This window comes from Gracilinanus agilis, chromosome 4 (assembly GCF_016433145.1).
Source record: "Gracilinanus agilis isolate LMUSP501 chromosome 4, AgileGrace, whole genome shotgun sequence".
NCBI classification, from domain to species: Eukaryota; Metazoa; Chordata; class Mammalia; order Didelphimorphia; family Didelphidae; genus Gracilinanus; species Gracilinanus agilis.
The window spans coordinates 163,904,412-163,924,368 of NC_058133.1; the positions used below are offsets into that span (position 1 = coordinate 163,904,412).

General features: G+C 35.2%; 1 protein-coding gene across 1 annotated transcript; it reads right to left on the bottom strand.

Annotated features, from left to right (window-relative positions):
• Positions 1-1,672: 1,672 nt before the first annotated feature.
• LOC123246063 (olfactory receptor 10R2-like) lies at positions 1,673-13,491 on the bottom strand. Its single transcript, XM_044675011.1, has 3 exons — positions 12,548-13,491; positions 5,747-5,773; positions 1,673-1,865 (listed from the first exon to the last, which is right to left on the bottom strand). The coding sequence occupies exons 1-3, from the start codon at positions 13,489-13,491 to the stop codon at positions 1,673-1,675; spliced, it is 1,164 nt and encodes a 387-aa protein (XP_044530946.1).
• Positions 13,492-19,957: the final 6,466 nt, after the last annotated feature.

Here is a 19,957-nt window from a genome sequence, read left to right on the forward strand (position 1 = left end):
TTGTTGTTTCTCTTATGCTTTAAAGAAAGACAAAAACATAAATATTAGAAATTACTGAACAAGAATCTCAAGGAGAATAGCAACCTTTTTATCATTGCTTGCAATGTTTACAAAACTGTGTACTATAGCAGAGAGAATTCATAAATAAATTTAGAAAAACAGAAATACCAGTTTACAAATTATAACTAAATTATAATTCAAGTCAATGGAAAGATAATGAACAAAAATCTTAAATGATAACTTAATGACTAATTATTACTAATGACTTAAATAATGACTTAGGGATATGACTAAATGACTGAATGATAAATAATTATTAAAAATCATTATTTGCTTGTCAGAACTATGAATAAGCGAAAAGGTCGTTACCAAAGAAGAGATGGAGAGGATAACAGGAAGTAAAATGGAAGAAATTTAAAAGTGTTTGTACAAACTAAACCAGTGCAGTCGAAATTAGAAGGAAAGCAGGAAAATGGGGGAGGGGAGAAATTATACAGCAAGTTTCTCTCATAGAGGCTTTATTTCTCAGATATATAGGGAATTGAGCCAAATTTATAAAAATAAGAGCTATTCCCCAATTAATAAATGGTCAAAGGATAAGAATAGGCAGTTTTCAGAAGAAATAAAATCTATAGTCATAAAAATGTTTTAAATCACTATGATTAGAGAAAAGTGAATTAAAATAACATTTATATTATTTTTATTAATAATTGTGTGTGTATGTAACTTCTGTTCCAAAGTAGCAAGGGAAGGTAAGGACCAAGTGTTCTTGCCTGGGAGACTGCTATATGAAATAATAGTTTTCTCCATAAATAAGACTTTTAAGAAATAAATCCTGGGCATAATCTCAGTAAGAAGCTGAGGATTTTAAACAGAAAATCAAACCAAGAAGAAAAAAAAGCCAGTCTTTTTTTTTTTTTTTAAGCTAATCAAGAGCACAAAATTTATATGTGTGTGTGTGTGTGTGTGTGTGTGTGTGTGTGTGTGTGTGTGTGTTTGTAAATGCATTAAAAACACTTCTTACATTTGGGGGAAAATAAAAAAGATTTTTTAAAAAACTCATTTCTGTTCATGAACCCCAAATGATCGGATTCTTGCTATATAGTAAATGTCTCTGCTACACAACTTTTGTGTTGTAAAGTTTGTATAAACCCCAAGATTTATGGAACCGTGCTTAAGTTCTACAAATTTGCATAAAAATGTTTCAAGCAGTGCATTTGGTAAAAGATTCTGTTTATGTACAGGAGTTTTAAAGCTCTTGGCGGGGAAAGTGGGGAGATGACTACCTACCTTGCTTCCAATTCTTTGGGGTTCCAGGATGAGAAGTAGTGCCTGGACTGAGTTTGTCCAGCATAGGGAGGCTGTCCTGTTACTCAGAGTCGCGGTGGACAGGGTCCTGGTGAAGATCCCCTGGTGCGTGAGAACCAGCACGTGGATAAGGTGGTTGTCAGTGGGCTGCGGATTCAAGTGATGCGCAGGTGCTGCTCCAACTCCTCTTACAGATGTAGTCACTCCAGCTCCTGCTCCCGGCAGGCTTTCACCTGGCTCTTGAGGGTCTAGCCGTGGGGTTCCCGGTCCAGGTAGGGGCACCCGTGGTGGTAGAATCTGGAGCCGCGGCAAAGGGCCTGAGAGCAGCTGGAGGGACATGCGGCGTAAATCCAGGTTGCGGTAGTTAACCATTACAGGGTCGCGGAGCGGCTCCCAGGAGAAACCTGGATGGGGGAGTCTCCCACCCAGGCAAGGGGCTCATGCCCATGATGGTGGTCGTGAATCGGGAGCGGTTCAGCACATTCAAACTGCTAATGGGATGCACGCCACCCATGGCCAGGGGCAGGGAAGTGGCCATGGAGTGGGTCAGGGGTAGCCTGACACAAAAAGAAAATGAAAAACCCTGAAGAGGGTTTGGGAAAATAGAGAATCTGAAGCACCATTTGTGGAGCGGCGAACTGTTCCAATCATTCTGGAGAATACTTTCGAACTATTTCCTAAGGTCTGTAAAACTGCACATAGTCTTTGACCCAGCTCTATTAGAACTGGATCTCAAAGAGATCAATGGAAAAAAAGGAAAAGTATCTATCTTTATAAAATATTTATAAAGGATTTGTGTGTGTGTGTGTGTGTGTGTGTGTGTGTGTGTGTGTGTGTGTGTGNTATAAAGGATGTGTGTGTGTGTGTGTGTGTGTGTGTGTGTGTGTGTGTGTGTGTGTGGTAACAGTATAAAACTGAGGGGACACATCAATTGGGAATGGCTGAACAAATTGTAGTATACGATTTTGGTGGAATACTATTGTGCTATAAGTAAGGAGTAGGTGATTTTCAGAAAAAAACTAGGAAGACTTAATAGACTAATGAAAAGTGAATTAAACAAAATCAGGTAACTGTACACAGTAAGAGCAGTATTATAATGATTATCAACTGTGAAAGGTTTAGCTACTCTAATCAATACAAACGATTTCTAATGAAAAATGCTATCACATCCAGAGATAACTGATGAACTCTGCCTATAGATTGAAACATACTGTTTTTATTTTTATATAACATATAACATTATATATTATAAATATATAATTATAAATAAGTATAATGATATAAAATTTTTATATAATAAAACATTTTATTTTTCTTGTTTTTATATTGTAGCATGACTAGTATAGAAATATGTTTTGCATTACTTCACATCTATAATGCATAGAATTTTGTTTGCCTTCTCAATGGATGGGGCTATAGAGGGAAGGAAAGAATTGGAACTCAATTTTTTTAAATGAATGTTAAAGTATATCATTTAAAGAAAAAAAAAAGCATTGCAACATTACATGAAACAAAATGATAACAAAGATATACCAGGATCTTCAGGCAGAGCAGTCCTTAATAGAAAATTTATATTTTTAAACATTTATATCAACAAAAAGAAGGAGACAGAAATAAGCAAAAAAAAAAAATGTGAACATCCAAAGCCAAGAATTTTTTTAAATGGAAAAACCAAACTATTTATTTATAAAATTTACACACACACACACACACACACACACAGACACACACACACACACACACACACACACTAGTGAAGCAGTGGAACAGTAAAAGCAGCAGTAGAAGAATAAGAAGAAAAAAACATAATATAGCCAATCCATTGATTAGTTTGCTTGATTATAGGTCCTTTTTATGAGTAAGGGCTTCTATTTGGGGAGGATGGTAAGTTGTTAGTGATGAGACATATGAGAAAAAAAGAGTATCTGAAATATGTTTCAAAATTCACAAGTGAAAGGAAGGGTAAGTGCAGGAGGGGACACAGAGAAGAATTTTATTACTACTGTGCAAATATATATTACATACATATATACATATTTGTAACAGTATATATAACTTCTTGTATAACATCTCAATAATTCTTATAAACTCAATTAGTGAAAGGCTTTATACAGATCACTCCCAAATAAATTTTTTAAAAGTCCTAATCTCTCCAATTCTAGTCCTACATTACAAATTACCTTCTAGTGAGTTCTACTTGCATATCCTGCAAATATATCAAACTCATTAGGTTTATAAAAAACACATTATTCTCCACTCTTCTCACCTGAGAAGCCATTTTTTCTAAACTTCCCCATTTCCCTTAATGCAAACACCTTCTTTCCAGTCCTCCTGGTTTCAAACCCTCTCTCTCGACAACTATATCAAATCAATCACCATTTTTTTAGAGTCTTACTTCTATAACATTTCTTTCATTTGCATTCATTCTGATTATACAGTAATTCAAGCCCTTTATAATTATAGCCTTTAGCCTAGATTAATGATTCCTAAAGTGGGTGCCACCACCCCTTGATGGGTGCTGCAGCGATCCGGGGGGAGGGGAGGGCGATGATGGCCACAGATGTATTTATCTTTCCTATTAATTGCTATTAAAATTTTTAAAAATCAATCTCCAGGGGCGCTAAGTAATATTTTTTCTGGAAAGGGGGCGGTAGGCCAAAAAAGTTTGGGAACCACTGGCCTAGGTGATTATCACAGTCTTTTAACTGCTATCACTAAAGCCAATTCTTTCTTCTCCAATCTATTCTACACCCAACTGCCAATTAATTTCCTCAAAACACAAATTAACCCTTGTGATCCAGTTATTCAAAAATCTTTGATGGTTTGCTTCCCTACTTGCTTTTAGTATAAAATAAAATGACCTCAGTTTGGTACATTTATTGTCATTGTTTGTTTTTACATTGCCTGAATTTTCCCCTATATTCCTCCTCTTGTAAAAAGCCATCCCATGTAACAAAATTTTTTTTCCTAAAGAAAAAAAGAGTCAAAACTTGAGTAAAACTAATCAATACATAAAAAAAAAAACTATGACAAAATATACGGTTTTCTATATCCAGGTAACCCATCCATCATCATAAGAGTGAAATGAAGTGGGCGGTTTTATGTATCTTTTCTAAGACCAAATATTATTTTCAATTTTGCAATATTCAATATTTTTGAAATATTGTTTTTTTCTATTTACTTTGTTGTGATTATTTATATTTTACCCCATCTCTGATTGCTTCACTTTGCATTAATTCATATAAGCCTTTCCATGCCTTTCTGTACTCATCAGATTTGTGATTCCTTCCCTCACGGCAATATTCCATTACATTAGGGGCAGCTGGGTAGCTCAGTGGATTGAGAGTCAGGGATAGAGACAGGAGGCCCTAGGTTCAAATTTGGCCTCAGACACTTCCCAGCTGTGTGACCCTGGGCAAGTCACTTGACCCCCATTGCCCACCCTTACCACTCTTCCACCTATGAGCCAATACACAGAAGTTAAGGGTTTAAAAAAATACATTCCATTACATTCATATACCACAAGGTGATAGATCATTAAGATATTTTCTTTTCTAAAAGGAGACAAGAGTAAATGCATAAGTTAAGTAGAAGAAATGCAAAAATTGACCTGAACCATCATAGATTAAATTTACCAAAGGATACCTACAAGTGTCCTTTTTTGTTGTTTAATAACAGTAAACTGCATAATGGAGGAGGACACCTAAAAGGAATTAAAGAAGAGAGAAAATAGAGTATGTTATGTAATATACCCCTAACCAGGTCAAGAGTAAATAACAAAGGAAAAATAACTTCTTTTGTCTCTCAGGAAGAAGTGAGATTACTAAAAATTAGTGCTGTGGCAAAGGTGGGGATTGAAATAAAAAGAAAGAGGAAACTTTGAAAAGTGGCGTCCAACGTGTGGGGCATGGAGAAAACAGCTTACCAGACAACTGAGGAGCACACTTCGCGGCCGCGAACTAAAGTAACGGGTAGAGGTTGACCGGACAACCTTGAGACAGGGTAAGTTGTCCCATCACCATAGGCATTAAACTGAGAAGTGTCGGATCTGGGTAATGTGTATGTGTGTGTGTGTGGGTGAGGAAAGAGATTCTGTGTGGAGATAGTCTGCGATTCGCATACTGTGTAGTAGGGTGCCTGCCTGAAGGTAGGATCCTGAAGGGGGATTATACCGTCCACCTAAGCACAAGCGACGGCAAGAACGTGGGGAAGTGCAAGTGTGTGAATGATGGGTAAGACACTCTCAAAGGAAGCGTTATTTGTTAAGGAGTTAAAAAGTAGTCTCAGGGAGAGAGGTATTAGAATTAAGAAAAAAATCTATTCCAGTTCTTTTGCTTTATAGAAACTAGTCTCGCACCTCCTCAGCTGACTGAGGATGCTATCTTGGAATCTAAAATTAAAACTGAAGAAATGAGCTCAATTGAGGAACAGAGTTTGCCCTTTAAAAAGAATGAGCGCCCCTCGTCTCTTTTAGACGAAATTATCAAAAACCCCTCTCTCGAGGAACCCCTAGTCCCCACAAAAACAAAGCCACACCTTTATCCAGTTCTATATACAGACCCTCCTCAAGAAAGCACACTTAATCCTGCCTACCAAAAAGAATTGGAGGAGGAGGCAGCCCGTTACCATAACAATGGCCCTCTCGGGCAAAATTAAGCATTAGGGCACTGGGCCCTTCTTAGAAGAACACCAGGAAAAGCGTATTTTTCTCTAGGACTAAACGGCGAATTTAAAAGTGACCAGAAATTTTCCTCTCTGCCCCACTTTTTAGAAGCGGCTGGCTACTTTGCTTCAGCTAGAAAAACCAGTTTTGTCATAGTTTTTTTTTTCTTTCTCCCTTGGAAGGAGTCCAATCGGTAATAGCTACAGACAATGTAAAAAGTTTTAACAATTTTCACTTAGCTAAAACAGTCTTTCCAGTAATGTGGCATACCTGGAATTATTCAGGCAGGTATCAGAATCCCACTTCATAGAAAAATGAAAAAGCAAAAGTGTATTTATTTTAGGATACTTATTGAAGCATGAAGAAAGGTAATTAAGAAACAAAATTCATTATATGTCAGCTAGCTCCTTGTTAAGAATTAACCCTTTTTTGACTTATTCTTTTTCGCAGAATTCTTTAGTCATGGAGATATGAATTGTAACAATTGATCTTTTGCCAGGATGAAAAGAAAAATCTAGCTTATATAATTTATGTTTTATATTTGTCAGAGTGTGTGTGATATGCCCGGGAAATGTGTCCTTGATCAATCTGTGTGTTATATGTTGTTTGTCTGTGATCACAATGGGAGGGTTACAGGTTGGGAAAAATAAATCTCTCTCTCTTCTTCATTCATTCCGGAGGAATGGAGAAGACAGACAGAAGCGTTAGAGAAATTCAGAAAATAACATCGTAATTTCTGAATGTCTTAAACTCTAAGATAATTTAATCGGTTAAAAGAAATCTTATTCTCTGCTTTTTTTAAGGCAAGAGTTAAATAAACTAATCTGTCAAACATTTCTCCTTCCATTTCTCACTGGCCATGAGAAAGGGAACATAGAAATCAAAAGACAGAAAAAGGGACAAATTTGATCCCATCACCAAATTCTATCAACAGGTTAAGTACTGAGACATATATCTAATGAAAATTACAAAAGATTCTAAAAATGCAATCTAAGAAAAACTTATTCAGAGAGGAAGCAATGATTCTTAGTTGTGTACAGAAGTACAGAAGTGCAGCTTAACTTTCTTAGCTAGCAAAAAAATAAATAAAAACCATCAGTCTTGCTCAGTGCTTAACCAAGAGTGAAAAAGCTTCTTTAAACAACCATGAATTCAACCTAACATTAATTAAACTGATGTTAGTGAAAAATTTAACTTAAAGATTATTAGAACAATGCAATTGGCTTACATTTAAAAATTAGATCCCTTTAGATAGAGACTGGTCCATGAGAAAATTATTTGTTGAGAGCGAATCATTCACGCCGCCCCAGTTCAGCAGGAAATAGCTATGAGAAGCTAAAAATCGTCGCCCATTCTCTCCCAAACTCATGGACCTTTCTCTACCCATTAGAGTATATATTTGCTAAGGGACTGAATAGGTACTGATGGTATTGTGTAAATTCATTGACTACTAGTTAAAAATGGAATTTCTGTTAAATTTAAGAATGCACAAAACTTATATTGAAAAGCTATCTATTAGGATTTGCAGTGTAGAAATGATCAGACTTACCAAAAATGCTTATTGAACTGAATTTAGGGAAAACATATGAACATGTAAAATTGTTACTCTAAGATCTGTACCATCATATTAAGTAATAGGTAAAAATATAATTAACATTAGGGTTTTAAAATTTGGTAATTCAAAAATAATATTTTTGCATTAGGAATCTAGTATATTATGAATATAAAAAATTTGGACAGCATTGTAATTTATTAGGATATAAAATTATTTTAAAAGCATGTGCAATGTATGAGAAGAAATTCATGATCTAAGGAATAACATGCAATTTGTTTAAAGAAAAAAATATTATTATGGGTAAGAACAAACATGCAGAATAGCTTCATGTGAACAGACTCAGAGAGGTACAGTGACCAATCAAGCGTGACTTGCCAGTTTAGCTCTGTAAAGTGAAAAAATGAACAGGAAGCTAATAGCAATTTTATAACATCAATAATGATTGTGCAAAAATTCAGGTTTCCCTAATTCACCAAAATTGGAGCATAAATTTAAAATAAAAAGGGAAACTGCAGATATTATAGAGAATAAAAGATAGTTAATACAAAGGAAATATGGTTTGGAAACTTATAAAAAGCAAATAACATATATTGTGATAACTTAAAATTAAGCCTTAGGACAAAAGGGATCAAAAAAATTGTCATTGATATTAAGGATTGCTTTTTCTCAATTCCTCTTGATCTCTCCGACAGCCCTCGCTTTGCATTCTCCATTCCCATAGTCAATCACATAGGGCCTAACCCTCGATTTCAGTGGCGTGTACTTTCATAGGGAATGGCTAATTTCCCTACACTATGTCAAAAATTTGTTGCTCAATCTATTGACCCCATTAGGACTCAGTATCCCTTAGCCTATCTCATTCATTACATGGATGATCTCCTCATTGCTGCCCCTTCCCCCTCATTGGCACAGACTATAGCCCAGGCTATCATTAGTGCGCTCCAAGCCCGTGGCTTTAGCATTGCCCCACGTTGGGCGCCAGTCGTCTGGAGCCAGCCGGTTACAACAGTGGGGGGTCCGTGAAACAGCCACCTGAGAGACCATAGGGGGAGGGAGGGGAACCATGCACGCAAGAAGACAAGGAAGTCTAATGGAACATGGCCCGTTTATTGCTGGTATAGGGCAAGAATATATATGTTCAGGGTGAGGGGGCTGGCGGTCGGGATGAAGAGAGAAAAGGACAAGTAATTACGAGGCAGGAACATGGAAAAAGAACACGCAGTTATGTGGAAAGTCTGGAGGAGGTTTTGCAACTATGCCCCCGCCCAAGCGGGGCTCATAATCCATATCGTTCTCGAAGAGTTACTATTTTTATTTTATAGTCTTGGCTCCTAACATAATGTAATGAGGAAAGCAGAGAGGTAGTAAAGAATCATACAATCAAGGACACTGAAAAATTCTACTATTTTCTATCTGTTCCAAAAATTGATACTTCTAAGAGTGAGGCACAATAGGAAAAGGGAGGGAAGAGGAGGAGAGCATAAAATCTATATGTCAATAACATAGAAACATTTTAGAAAAAGCAACTCATTAAGGATACCTTTGAAGTCTGAATTTCATGAACAATATAGAGACTAACAAAGGAATAAATGAGCATAAAATTAATCAAAGATTAAAAGTAGAGAATAGTCAGAAATGGAAGTAAATTAATGAAGAAGACAAGGAAAATAAATCCTTATTAGAAAAACATGTAGTTAAATGCAAAACAATTTTTACCAAAAGGCAAGTCTAAATAATTGAGAAAAATTTAATTGTTCACAGGTAGGTCAAGCCAATATAATTAAAATAACAATATTAGCTAAATTAACTTAATTATTCAGTGCCATATCAATAAAAATACCAAAGAATTATTTTCTACAGCTAGAAAAAATACTAATAAGATTCATGTTAAGGAGCAAAAGGTCAAGAATATCAAGGGAGTCAATAAAAAAAATGTGAAGAAAGAGGAAAAAGAAATGCCATATCTCCAATTACTTATCAAAATTCTATGATGAATTATAAATAGATTAGTTAATTGATAGAATAAGTCAGGTACAACATACAGAAGCAAGTAAGTATAGTGCCTAATGTTTGATAAATATGAAGATTCTAGCAATTAGGGTAAGAACTTACTATTTCCTGGGAAAACCAGAAAACAGTTTGGCAAAAATTAGACATTAACCAACATCATAGACCATACACCAAGATGAACTCAAAATGGGTAGACTATTTAGACATAAAATGAACAAGTTAGAGGAGAAAGGAAAAAATGACTCGTACATGACAAAATAGAGAGATTTATGGAAAGGAAAATGAATAATTTTGCCTACATAATATTAAAAAGGTTTGTACAAATAAGACAAATGCTGCTAAAATTAGAAGAAAAGCAGGAAACTGAAGGAAATTACAGGAAGATTCTGTTTCATTTTTTCAAGAAGATAGAGAACTGTGCTAGAGTTATAAAAATAGGATCTATTCCCCAATTGATAAGTAGTCAAAGCACATGAACAGGCCATTTTCAGAGGAAAAAGTCAACACTATATGGGGAAAAAAGGCCAAATCATTATTAATTAGCAAAAAGGAAATTAAAATAACAAATTAAAACCTTACACCCATCATATTAACTAAGATAACAGAAAATAAAAATGACAAATACTAGAGAGGATGTGAGAAAATTGGGGCACATTCAGTTTTGATGGAACTGTGAAATTGTCCAGCCGTTCTGGTGAACAAATTGGAACTATGCCCAAAAAGCTTTTGGGGGTGGCAAAGAATTAGAAACTGAATAGATATTCATCAACTTGAGAATAAATGAACATATAATCTTAGATGAATGTGATGGAATACTATTGTACTATTAAAATGATGAGATGGATGGTTTAAGAATAATTGTGGAAAGATATATATAAACTGATTCAAAATGAAGTGACATAGTTGTACACAGTAATAGCAATGCTGAAAAGATAAGTATCTGTGAAAGATTTAGTAACTTTGATCAATGCAATTATCCACTACAACTTTAAAGGATACGTGGTGAAAAGTGCTTTCAATTTCCAGATAGAAAATTGATGGTAAGAAGTTAAAGAAGAATAAATGGAGATTTTACTTGACCAAGAAGAAATTTTTAGAAGGGGAACATCTAGATACTTATGTAAAAGAGAGGAAAAATTTTAAATGAGCTAAATAAAACTCTCAAACTAGGTAATCATGTGACAAACAGAGGAGGAGTTGAATGTCAGGGGAAGAGAGCCTGTAGAAATAAGTTTGCTTTAAAATAGATAAAGTAAATTAATTGAACAAATAATCTTTAGAGGAAGAGGAATAAAAAAAAGAATTCAATCCATGAAATAATAGAGACAGATGGGAGAAAATATATACTTAACTCTCATAATTATATATTGATTAAACAATATAACCAAATTAAAGAGAATGACAAATTCAATAAGAAAAAAATCCCATAATCAATTACTTAAAAGAAACATAATCGAAGACATGATGCTCTCTTTGCTATTACACTTTGGTGCAATATAATACAAGCTTAAGCAACTTCTTTATCATAATACAAACCTTTTTTATAAATAATAACAAAGATCAAATCTTCCAAAACTATTGAAGCATTAAAAACATCAACAGACCTGGAAAATGTCATAATGAATAAATGAAAACAACTATAAAAAATTTGGAAAATATACTCAGTTTTCAACATTTGAGTATTTAATTTTCAAGTTAAACATTTTCATGTTTTTATCAGTAAAATCATATTTGCTGTGTGTAGAAGAGAGGAAAAAAAGAGAGACGACATGTGAAGTTTGCAGAGTGACCATACTCCAAGATCCTGATGGATGTCAAATGGCACATGAAGCAGACTTTGCCAATATATTATTTCAAGCTGGTGCATTCTTCACAGTCTCCAGTGTCATCTACCAGTTGTGAAGGACAGAGTGCCAGAGGTGATGTCAAGATCTCACCAGTCTGGGTGTCTGCTGAGACCTTACATAGTTTTAGGACTCTCTCCTTTGGTTTTCAGAGGGTAGTCAAGGTAGAGAAGTTTATAGCAGTACATACAGTACAACATATTCACACCATCTGGAACAGTGGAAGGTAAAAGTCAGATTAAAATTTTTTATTTCTGTACAGCACTTACAGTACTATAGATTTCATGTGTTATGAAAAGTAAATATTGTCTGAAATCAGTTTTTTTAATTGGAATTAGTACAAAAGGCCATAGAATTCTAGTGAGAAAAATGTTTTGCATGTTGCCAATTTTATTATGTGTACTGCATTTTATGGTTAATTTCATTGTTATTGTGTAAGTAAGAAATGTGCATATTATTAGAATTAAGGTTTTGTTACAAAGAATTTTTAGAATTCAGAAAAAAGTGTATTTTCAGAAATCTCTAGTGATAGATTTTAGTTTCTGATTATCTTAGGAACGTAATTCCCTATTTCCCATAGACTTAATGTATGAACAATAACATTCCTTACTTTGTGAAAATTGAGAGTTCATTATAAAATAAGAATAAATAAAAACAAAATAATTTTAAATATATAATAATTATATACATCAAAGTAATAAAATTAGATAATTATATAAGTTATCTTAATTAGGTTTCCAGTAAATGTACAAAGAGAGAAGCAACTAGACATTCTAAGAAACTGACAGAAACTGTCTAACATGAACAAGAAAAGGCAACATTTCACAAATGGAGAAACCATATTATTGGTAAGGATTATGTAATAAATGTCATAAGTGTAATTTAAAACTAGGTCTTCTTGACTCCTAAACCAATATTTTATACCATGCTTCCTCATGATTATGGTACAATATTTCTAGTATTCCATACTGAAATAAGACCTCACTGGTGGCCTCTTGAAATGTTTCTGTGAATATACCCATGGGTCAGAAAAAAAGTTGAAAAATAAATTTGAAAAGCATATAGCACAAGGTCAGCACTGAACTCATAGCTATGACCACATCTCCAGCACAGTATTATTTGCCAATAGTTTTGAAATGCTGAAGTTATTTAGTTTTCTGGGAAAACTTTCCCAAGCCAATCACTTTCCTAATGGCCATCTGTACATCTCTGTTCCTGAGGCTATAAACCATAGGATTCAGCAAGGGGGTGATAATGGTATAAGTCACTGTTACCAACTGGTCTTTGCCAGATGAGACCTTGGATGAAGGTCTCAGGTAAACAAAAGATGCACATCCATAGTGCACTATAACCACTGTAAGGTGGGAAGCACAGGTAGAGAAGGCCTTCCTCTTCCCTTCAGTGGATGGAATCCTTAAGATGGTGCTGACAATGAAGACATAGGAGAAGCAGATGAAAATCAAGGGTACCACAAGCACTAGGACTCCACAGATGAATATGATCATCTCATTGATATAGGTGTTACCACAAGCAAGGTGAATAACAGGTGAAATGTCACAGAAGTAGTGGCTGATCTTGTTAGAGTTACAGAAGGGCAGAATGAAGACCAGGGTTGTTCCAACCATTGAGATCAGGAATCCACTCAAGCCACAAGTGGCTGCTAGCAGTCTGCAGGCCCTCCAATTCATAAGGATTGGATAACGCAGAGGGTGGCAGATGGCAGCATAGCGGTCATAACCCATTACACCCAACAACAAGCAGTTGTTGATAGCAAAGGAAAGAAAGAAGAACATTTGGATTGCACAGCTGGTGAAGGAGATGGTCCTGAGAACAGAGAGCAAGTTGAGAAGCATCTTGGGTAAGATGACAAAGGTATAACATGTCTCAGAGACAGAAAGGACACCTAGAAAGAAATACATGGGGATGTGAAGGCTATGCTCCAGGAGAATGACAGTAACAATGGTAATGTTCCCACACAGGATAATTATGTAGAGGCAGAGGAAGATAGCAAAGAGAACAAGTTGTAGGTCCTGGAGGTTGGAAAAGCCCAGCAAAAGGAATTCTGTGACCATGGTAAGGTTCTTCGGAGGAAGCTGTTCCCAGGAAATCATCTGCAGAAAGAAGTGAAGGTAGAAAAGGATGCACAAATATGAAATCAGTCCCAAAGGGCCATAAAATTATGCTGATCCTTTGACCCAGCATTACCACTGCTGGGTTTGTATCCCAATATAAACCATTTCTCTACAAGAAATAATAAACTGGATGAATTCAGAAAAACCTGAAAGATTATATTAATTCATGCAAAGTGCAGTGAACTGAACTAGTAGAACAATGTATACAGTAGCAGAAATATCATATGATGATCAACTGTGAGGAACTAAACATCAGCAAAGCAAGTTTCTAAGATAAAATCAAAGGACTCATTATGAAAAATGCCATCCACAGACAAAGAAGAAATTGTTGGAGTTTGATTGCAGATCAAAGCATGCCATCTTCCACTTTATTTCCTTCATGAGTTTCTTATTGTATATGTGATATATCTTCTAGTGCAAAATGGAAATATGCATCACATGAAAGCATTGGAATAAACTATATCAGACTTTTTACTGCCTTGGGGAGTGGGGGGAAGAAGGAGGGAGAAAAATCTAAATCCTAAAATGTCTGAAAATAATTGTCAAGAAGTGTTTTTATCTGTAATTGAAAAAAAATAAGTAAAAAGGAAGAGAATGCTCAGTTCTATAGTGTAAGGCAGTGATGGGCAAACTATTCCCCAAGGGCCAGATCCAGGCTTTAGTTTGACCATCACTGCCTTAAGTAATCACCCAAATTCTATGCCCCCATATCCAGATGTAGTGTTTAGGGAAATGCTTAAGGCAGTAATGGGAAAACTACAACCTGGATCTGACCTGTGCGGGAATAGTTTGCCCATCACTGGTCTAATGAAATATTTATTTTTTTATCATCTAAGAAATTTCCACTATTTTGCATTCCATCAAAAGCAATCAAGCAAGAACAAAAGGAAGAAGAAAAAGGAGAAGCAGGTAAAATGAAAAAGCATAGTAATTACAACTTAAATTACTCTAGTCATTAAAAGGGGTGTGGATAAACAAGAGTAGGGATTTATCAATTCAATAGTATGATGTTGAGGAGACTCTAGTAATGACTATCACTTGATTAGCTTGGATACTATAACCAGGAGAAGAAAAGACAGGGAAAGAATAATAAATATCTTTAAGTACATGGAAAGCTGTGATGTAATTTGAAACATTACACTGATTTTGCTTGACCCCAGAGGGCAGAACTAGGAGCACTGCATTGAGGCTGCAGAGAGGAAAATTTCAGCATTTTTAATGGAAAAATTTCCTAACAGAATTGAAAACATAATAAAGATGTTGTTTGGTATTCCTGAGAGTTTTCACAGGCATTCAGAAGATGTCAGTTGGTTTGAAGGTTTCAGCTGCCTAAAAGAAAAGACTTTTTTTGAAGATTTAGCACACAAAGCATCAAGGCTGATGAGCAGCAACATTGAGATACAAGAAAGTGATGGTTGAACCTGAGAGTAAAAGGAGAGCAGTCAGATACATTTGTAGTAAGGCAGAGGACTGGATCTGAGACTCGAGATGAGATTAATAATTATGGACATTAGGAACAGATAGCAAAGATAGAGTCCAATCAGTAGTGTTTCTTTCCCTAAATTTGTCAAACTAAAATGGGAACTCTGGCTTTGAGACCAAAAGAAATAATATAACTTTCTCATTCTCATCTTTAAGATCTTCTACCATCTGACTTCCCTTTACCTTTTCAGCCTCAATTAATAGTACTCCATTGACTCACTCTGCATTCTGGATTTTACTAAGCCATTGGCTGCTCTTCAGTTTTATCTAGCCTCCCCACAATTCAATAAATTCACACAAATCATGTAATATAGGATTAATATTGCCATGTTTGCTTGGGGCAACCTGTCAGTTTCCCTGGTTGGAATGTTGACCGTGGCATGAGCCAAAGGTCAAGTACCAACTGCCAGTTGGACCTAGGGTATATAAAGCCCTGGAGACCCAGGTCTGGGTTCTGTTCTGTTTTTTCCCCTACTTCTCTTCTCACCTTCACTTCTACCCCTTGGGGATCCAGGGTAGCCAGGAGGAAGAACATGGGATCTTAGTTTCCTAGGTTAGGTAGGTTTAAGAGAACTTTGTTGACCCAATAGGAACATCAATTAGATATATCCTATCAAGAAGATTGCTCTATATTCTATCAAGAGATCATTTGTTTCTGTCCCAGGGCTGGTCCCTTGGGACAGCTGAAGATCATAGCAAGGAAGTTCATTCAACATCCTGAACTTGGATCAAGGAGGCAGTACTAGACTAGATTCATAGGTTTCCTAACCCACTCTCCAAACCCTTTTCCCTAATCAACCTTTCAAATAAAACCTTAGTTTAACTTATGAACTAGTGGCTCCTACCTTCAACTCTGATCTAAGTAGACTGCTGATCAAGATTCTAGGAGGGTGGCAGAGTAACTCCATTGCTGTTTAGACAAGAAACACCACACTTCCCTTCCTGTCTAATCTTATTGTTATCCAATAGGAGTTCCTTCCTCAGCCCAGTTAGAGGCTGAAAGGTAATCTTCTTAAAGGGGATTCAATCCTTGCCAAGGGAAATTACATCAATCCCTTGGCTGGTTTAGACACTGGGTGCTGATCAGTCCTACATCCAGCACCTTCAGTAAACAGCTTGAGGTTAAGCCACACTGACTTCCTGACTGCTTACAGCATTACCAACCTCTATAGCCGATCCACTTTATACCCTCATTACAATCACTGTCCTTTGTACCTGAAATGTTCTCCTTCATATGCCTTTTGAAATTCTTTTCTATTAATGCTGACAATTAAGGTACCACTTCTTCCTCCAAGGTTGTCCTAGTCCAATTAGTTAAGAAATATTCTCCCTCAGATTCCCCAAGATGAACTGGTCTATATTTTACCTTAGACTTCTAACAGTCTACTTAATCTCAAACTGTATGGAATTCCAGTAGTTTCCTCACTTTTAGATTGTACATTCCTGGAGGTCATGAACAAGATTGTTTTTCTTCTTTGTATACATAGTGCCAATTAATGTGTCTTGTACATAATGTTCATGAATGTTACCTCATCTCTATCATTTCTATCTCTATCATGTATTCACTGGAAATTATTCTGCCAGATTTTCCATACTAATTTATTTGAAGACAATATATGTTATACAGTTGAGATCCTTAGAAAGTTCTTTTTTAATCATAGTGTTTTTTCTGATTGGTATAGCCATCTTTCCAGATCTTAACAAAAGAAATACATTTTAAGAAAATAAATTAATCTTTGCTCACTTTGCTTCTTTTCTTCCTACACATTTCCATTTTCAACCTCCTCTGCAATAGTACCACTGCTCAATGCACTCATGAATTTCCAGGTCCCCTTGAGAATCATAGAAGCTCAGAGTTAGAAGAGAATTTAGATAACAACAAGAAAAAATGCTAAGAATTTGAAGACAAATTGGCATTGCCTAGCCAGAGACTAAATATTTCTGATGAACTTTTAAAAGGTTAGACAAGGAAGGACCCAAGATAGAGGCCTGACCAATCTCACAGTATTCCCCTCCAAACAACTTTAAAATGAAGCCCGAAATCAAATTCTGGAACAGCAGAGCCAGAAAAGAAAAAAAAAAAAAAAAAAGATCAGAGTGAGACATTTGTCACCCTAGGACAATTTAAGAGGTTGGCAAGAGAAATCTGTGACACAAAAGTGGGGGCTGGCCCAAAGCACATTTATCATAGCACCAGTGGTGCTCCTTAGAGGAGGCTGTAAGAGAGGGAACAGCAGGTTCAGAGAACCTGGTCCCAATCCTAGAGCCAAGAGGAGTACTAGCACTTGTCACTGAAGAAGATCTGAGCACCTTAAAATAATTCCTGATCCAGGTAGTAGCTATAGAGAAGCAATAGCTCTTCCAGGATAAACACTAGGTCACAGAACAAGAGAGGAGTGAAGACAACTCTCCCCAGATCACACTACCATGGAAGCACTGAAAACTTGCAGATGCCCAGAATTAGCTGTGAAAATAGCAGCATGAAATAGGCTAAAATAAAGGACAGTACCTGACACACATCCTCAGTGAACAGAGCATAATTTTTAACATAAAGTTCAAAGTAAAAAAATAGAGTTGAAAAATGAGCAAACAACATAAGACCATAAAAAGCTACTATGAGGAGGAAATGGTAGTGAGGTGATTCAGAGGATAGAAAACCAGGTCTGGAGATGGGAAGTCCTGGGTTCAAATATGACCTAAGACATTTCTTAGCTATGTGACCCTGAATATTTCACTTAACCCCAATTGTCTTGCCCTTACCATTCTTCTGCTTTGGAACCAATACTTAGTGTGGATTCTAAGACAGAAAGTAAAGATCTAAAAAAAAAAATTTTTTAAGCTAGTATGGTATCAGGAAAGACCAAGACGCAAATTCAGACAAGGACAACAATGTGAAAATAACTACAATAAAAGTTTCCCAAAAAAATTAGACAAGAGTACAAGAAGAATTCCTAGAAGAGTTAAAGAAAGAGATGACTGGAAGATAAAAAAATTTAGAAAATAAATGAGAGGGAGAAAATTATTGAAAGAGAATTAACAGCTTAGTAAAAGAGACACACAAAATCCTGAAGAAAATCACACCTTAAAAACCAGAATTGGACTAATGGTAAAAAAAAAAAGTCACAAAAAACCAATAAGGAGAATTCCTTAAAAATTAGAATTGGGCAACTGGAAGTTAATGATTCTATTAGACTTTAAGAATCTAAAAAATTCAAAAGAATGAAAAAATAGTAGAAAACAAAATATCTCATCAGAAAAAACAACTGATCTGGAAAATAAATATAAGAGATATATTTTAAGAAGCAAGGGGCTAGTTGAAAGTCATGATCAAGAAAAAAAGAACCTAGATATCATCTTTCAATAAATTATACAAGAAAACTGCCCCCAGTGTCTTAGGTAAAATAGAAATTGAATGTATCCACCAATTGTCTCCTGAAAGAGATCTCAAAATGAAAATTCTCCTGGAAAATTATAGCTAAAATATTACAAGCAACCATAAAGAAACAATTCAGGATCTTAAAAAAATGCAGGATCTTAAAAAATTTGGAGCTTCCAGGTTAAAGGCTTGGAATATGATACTCTGGAAAGCAAAGGAGTTAAAATTGCAACCCAAAATAATCTAGCTAACATAAGTTAGTATAATCCTAAAGGGAAAAATAAATATTAAATAGAGGACTTTCAAGCATTCCCAATGAAAAGACAAAAACTGAATAGAAAATTTGACATTCAGACATAAGACAAAGGAGAGGCATTAAAGGAGAAATATGAAGGAGAAATCATAGAGACACAAAGTTAAATTTATCACATTTCTTGTATGGGAAGATGTTACATATAACTCATAAGAACTTCATTATTCTGGGGGCAGTTTCATAGGGTTAAGGTATGAATCAATTTTGTTGTGATGATCTTTAAAAAAGAGTGGATAAGAAAGAAAGGGGAAGGCAAAGTAGAATGGAAGAAATTATCTCACATAAAAGAAGCATGGAAGGAATAGCTTTTACAATGGAAGGGAAAATGGGAAGGCAATATTTGAACTTCACTTTTATTGGAATTGGTTCAAAGAGGAAAATATGGGTGTATGTATATGTATATACGTATATATCCATATACATAAACCTAGTTGGGTATAGAAATCTGTTTTTCCCTACAGAGAAATAAGATATAAACTAAAACAAATAAATAAATAAATGGATAAACAGATAAATAAATAAATAAATGGATGAATGAATGAATGAATGAATGAATAAATAAATGAATAAATAAATAAATAAGATATAAAAAGGGAATGATAAAAGGGAGGACAGATGAAGGGAAGCAGATGTCAGAAGCAAAACAGACTTTTGAGGAAGGAGAGAGAGAGAGAGAGAGAGAGAGAGAGAGAGAGAGAGAGAGAGAGAGAGAGGATAAAAAGAAGAAAATGGATGGAGAGGAATATATAATTAGTAAATGTAACTATAATTGGGATGAGCTCACCCCAAAATGGGAGTAAATAGAATGGATTAGAAACAAGAATTCAACAATGTTATTTTCTAGAAAAAAACACAAAACAAAGGACACAAAGAGAATGTTAAAATAAGGAAACATGGGTGAATCTAGTATAGGTCAGTTGCATTTAAAAAGGCAGAAGTAACCATCAAGATCTCAGAAAAAGCAAAAGTAAAAATTGACCTAATTAAAAAAGAATACCAGAGAAACTGCATTTTGATAAAAAGTACCATAGGCAATAAAGTAATTTTTTAAAACTATAGCAAATTTCTCTGATTAAAAACCTCTTATATATATATAGTGTCAAATTTGTAAAAAAAAAAAATGTAAGTCATTCCTCAGTTGATAAATTGTCAAAGGATATGAACAGGCAGTTTTCAGAAGAAATCAAAGCTATCTATAGTCATATAAAAATGATCTAAATATCGATTAAAGAAAGACAAATTAAAACACTCTAAGATACTACTTCACACCTATT

Coding starts and splice junctions, on each gene's coding strand:
- LOC123246063 (XM_044675011.1), bottom strand. CDS start 13,491: ATGATTTCCTGGGAACAGCTTCCTCCGAAGAACCTTACCATGGTCACA. Junction 5,774..12,547: donor AAAGTGATTGGCTTGGGAAA/GTTTTCCCAGAA, acceptor CGTCTAAAAGAG/ACGAGGGGCGCTCATTCTTT. Junction 1,866..5,746: donor GCGCTCATTCTTTTTAAAGG/GCAAACTCTGTT, acceptor TTTTTGTGTCAG/GCTACCCCTGACCCACTCCA.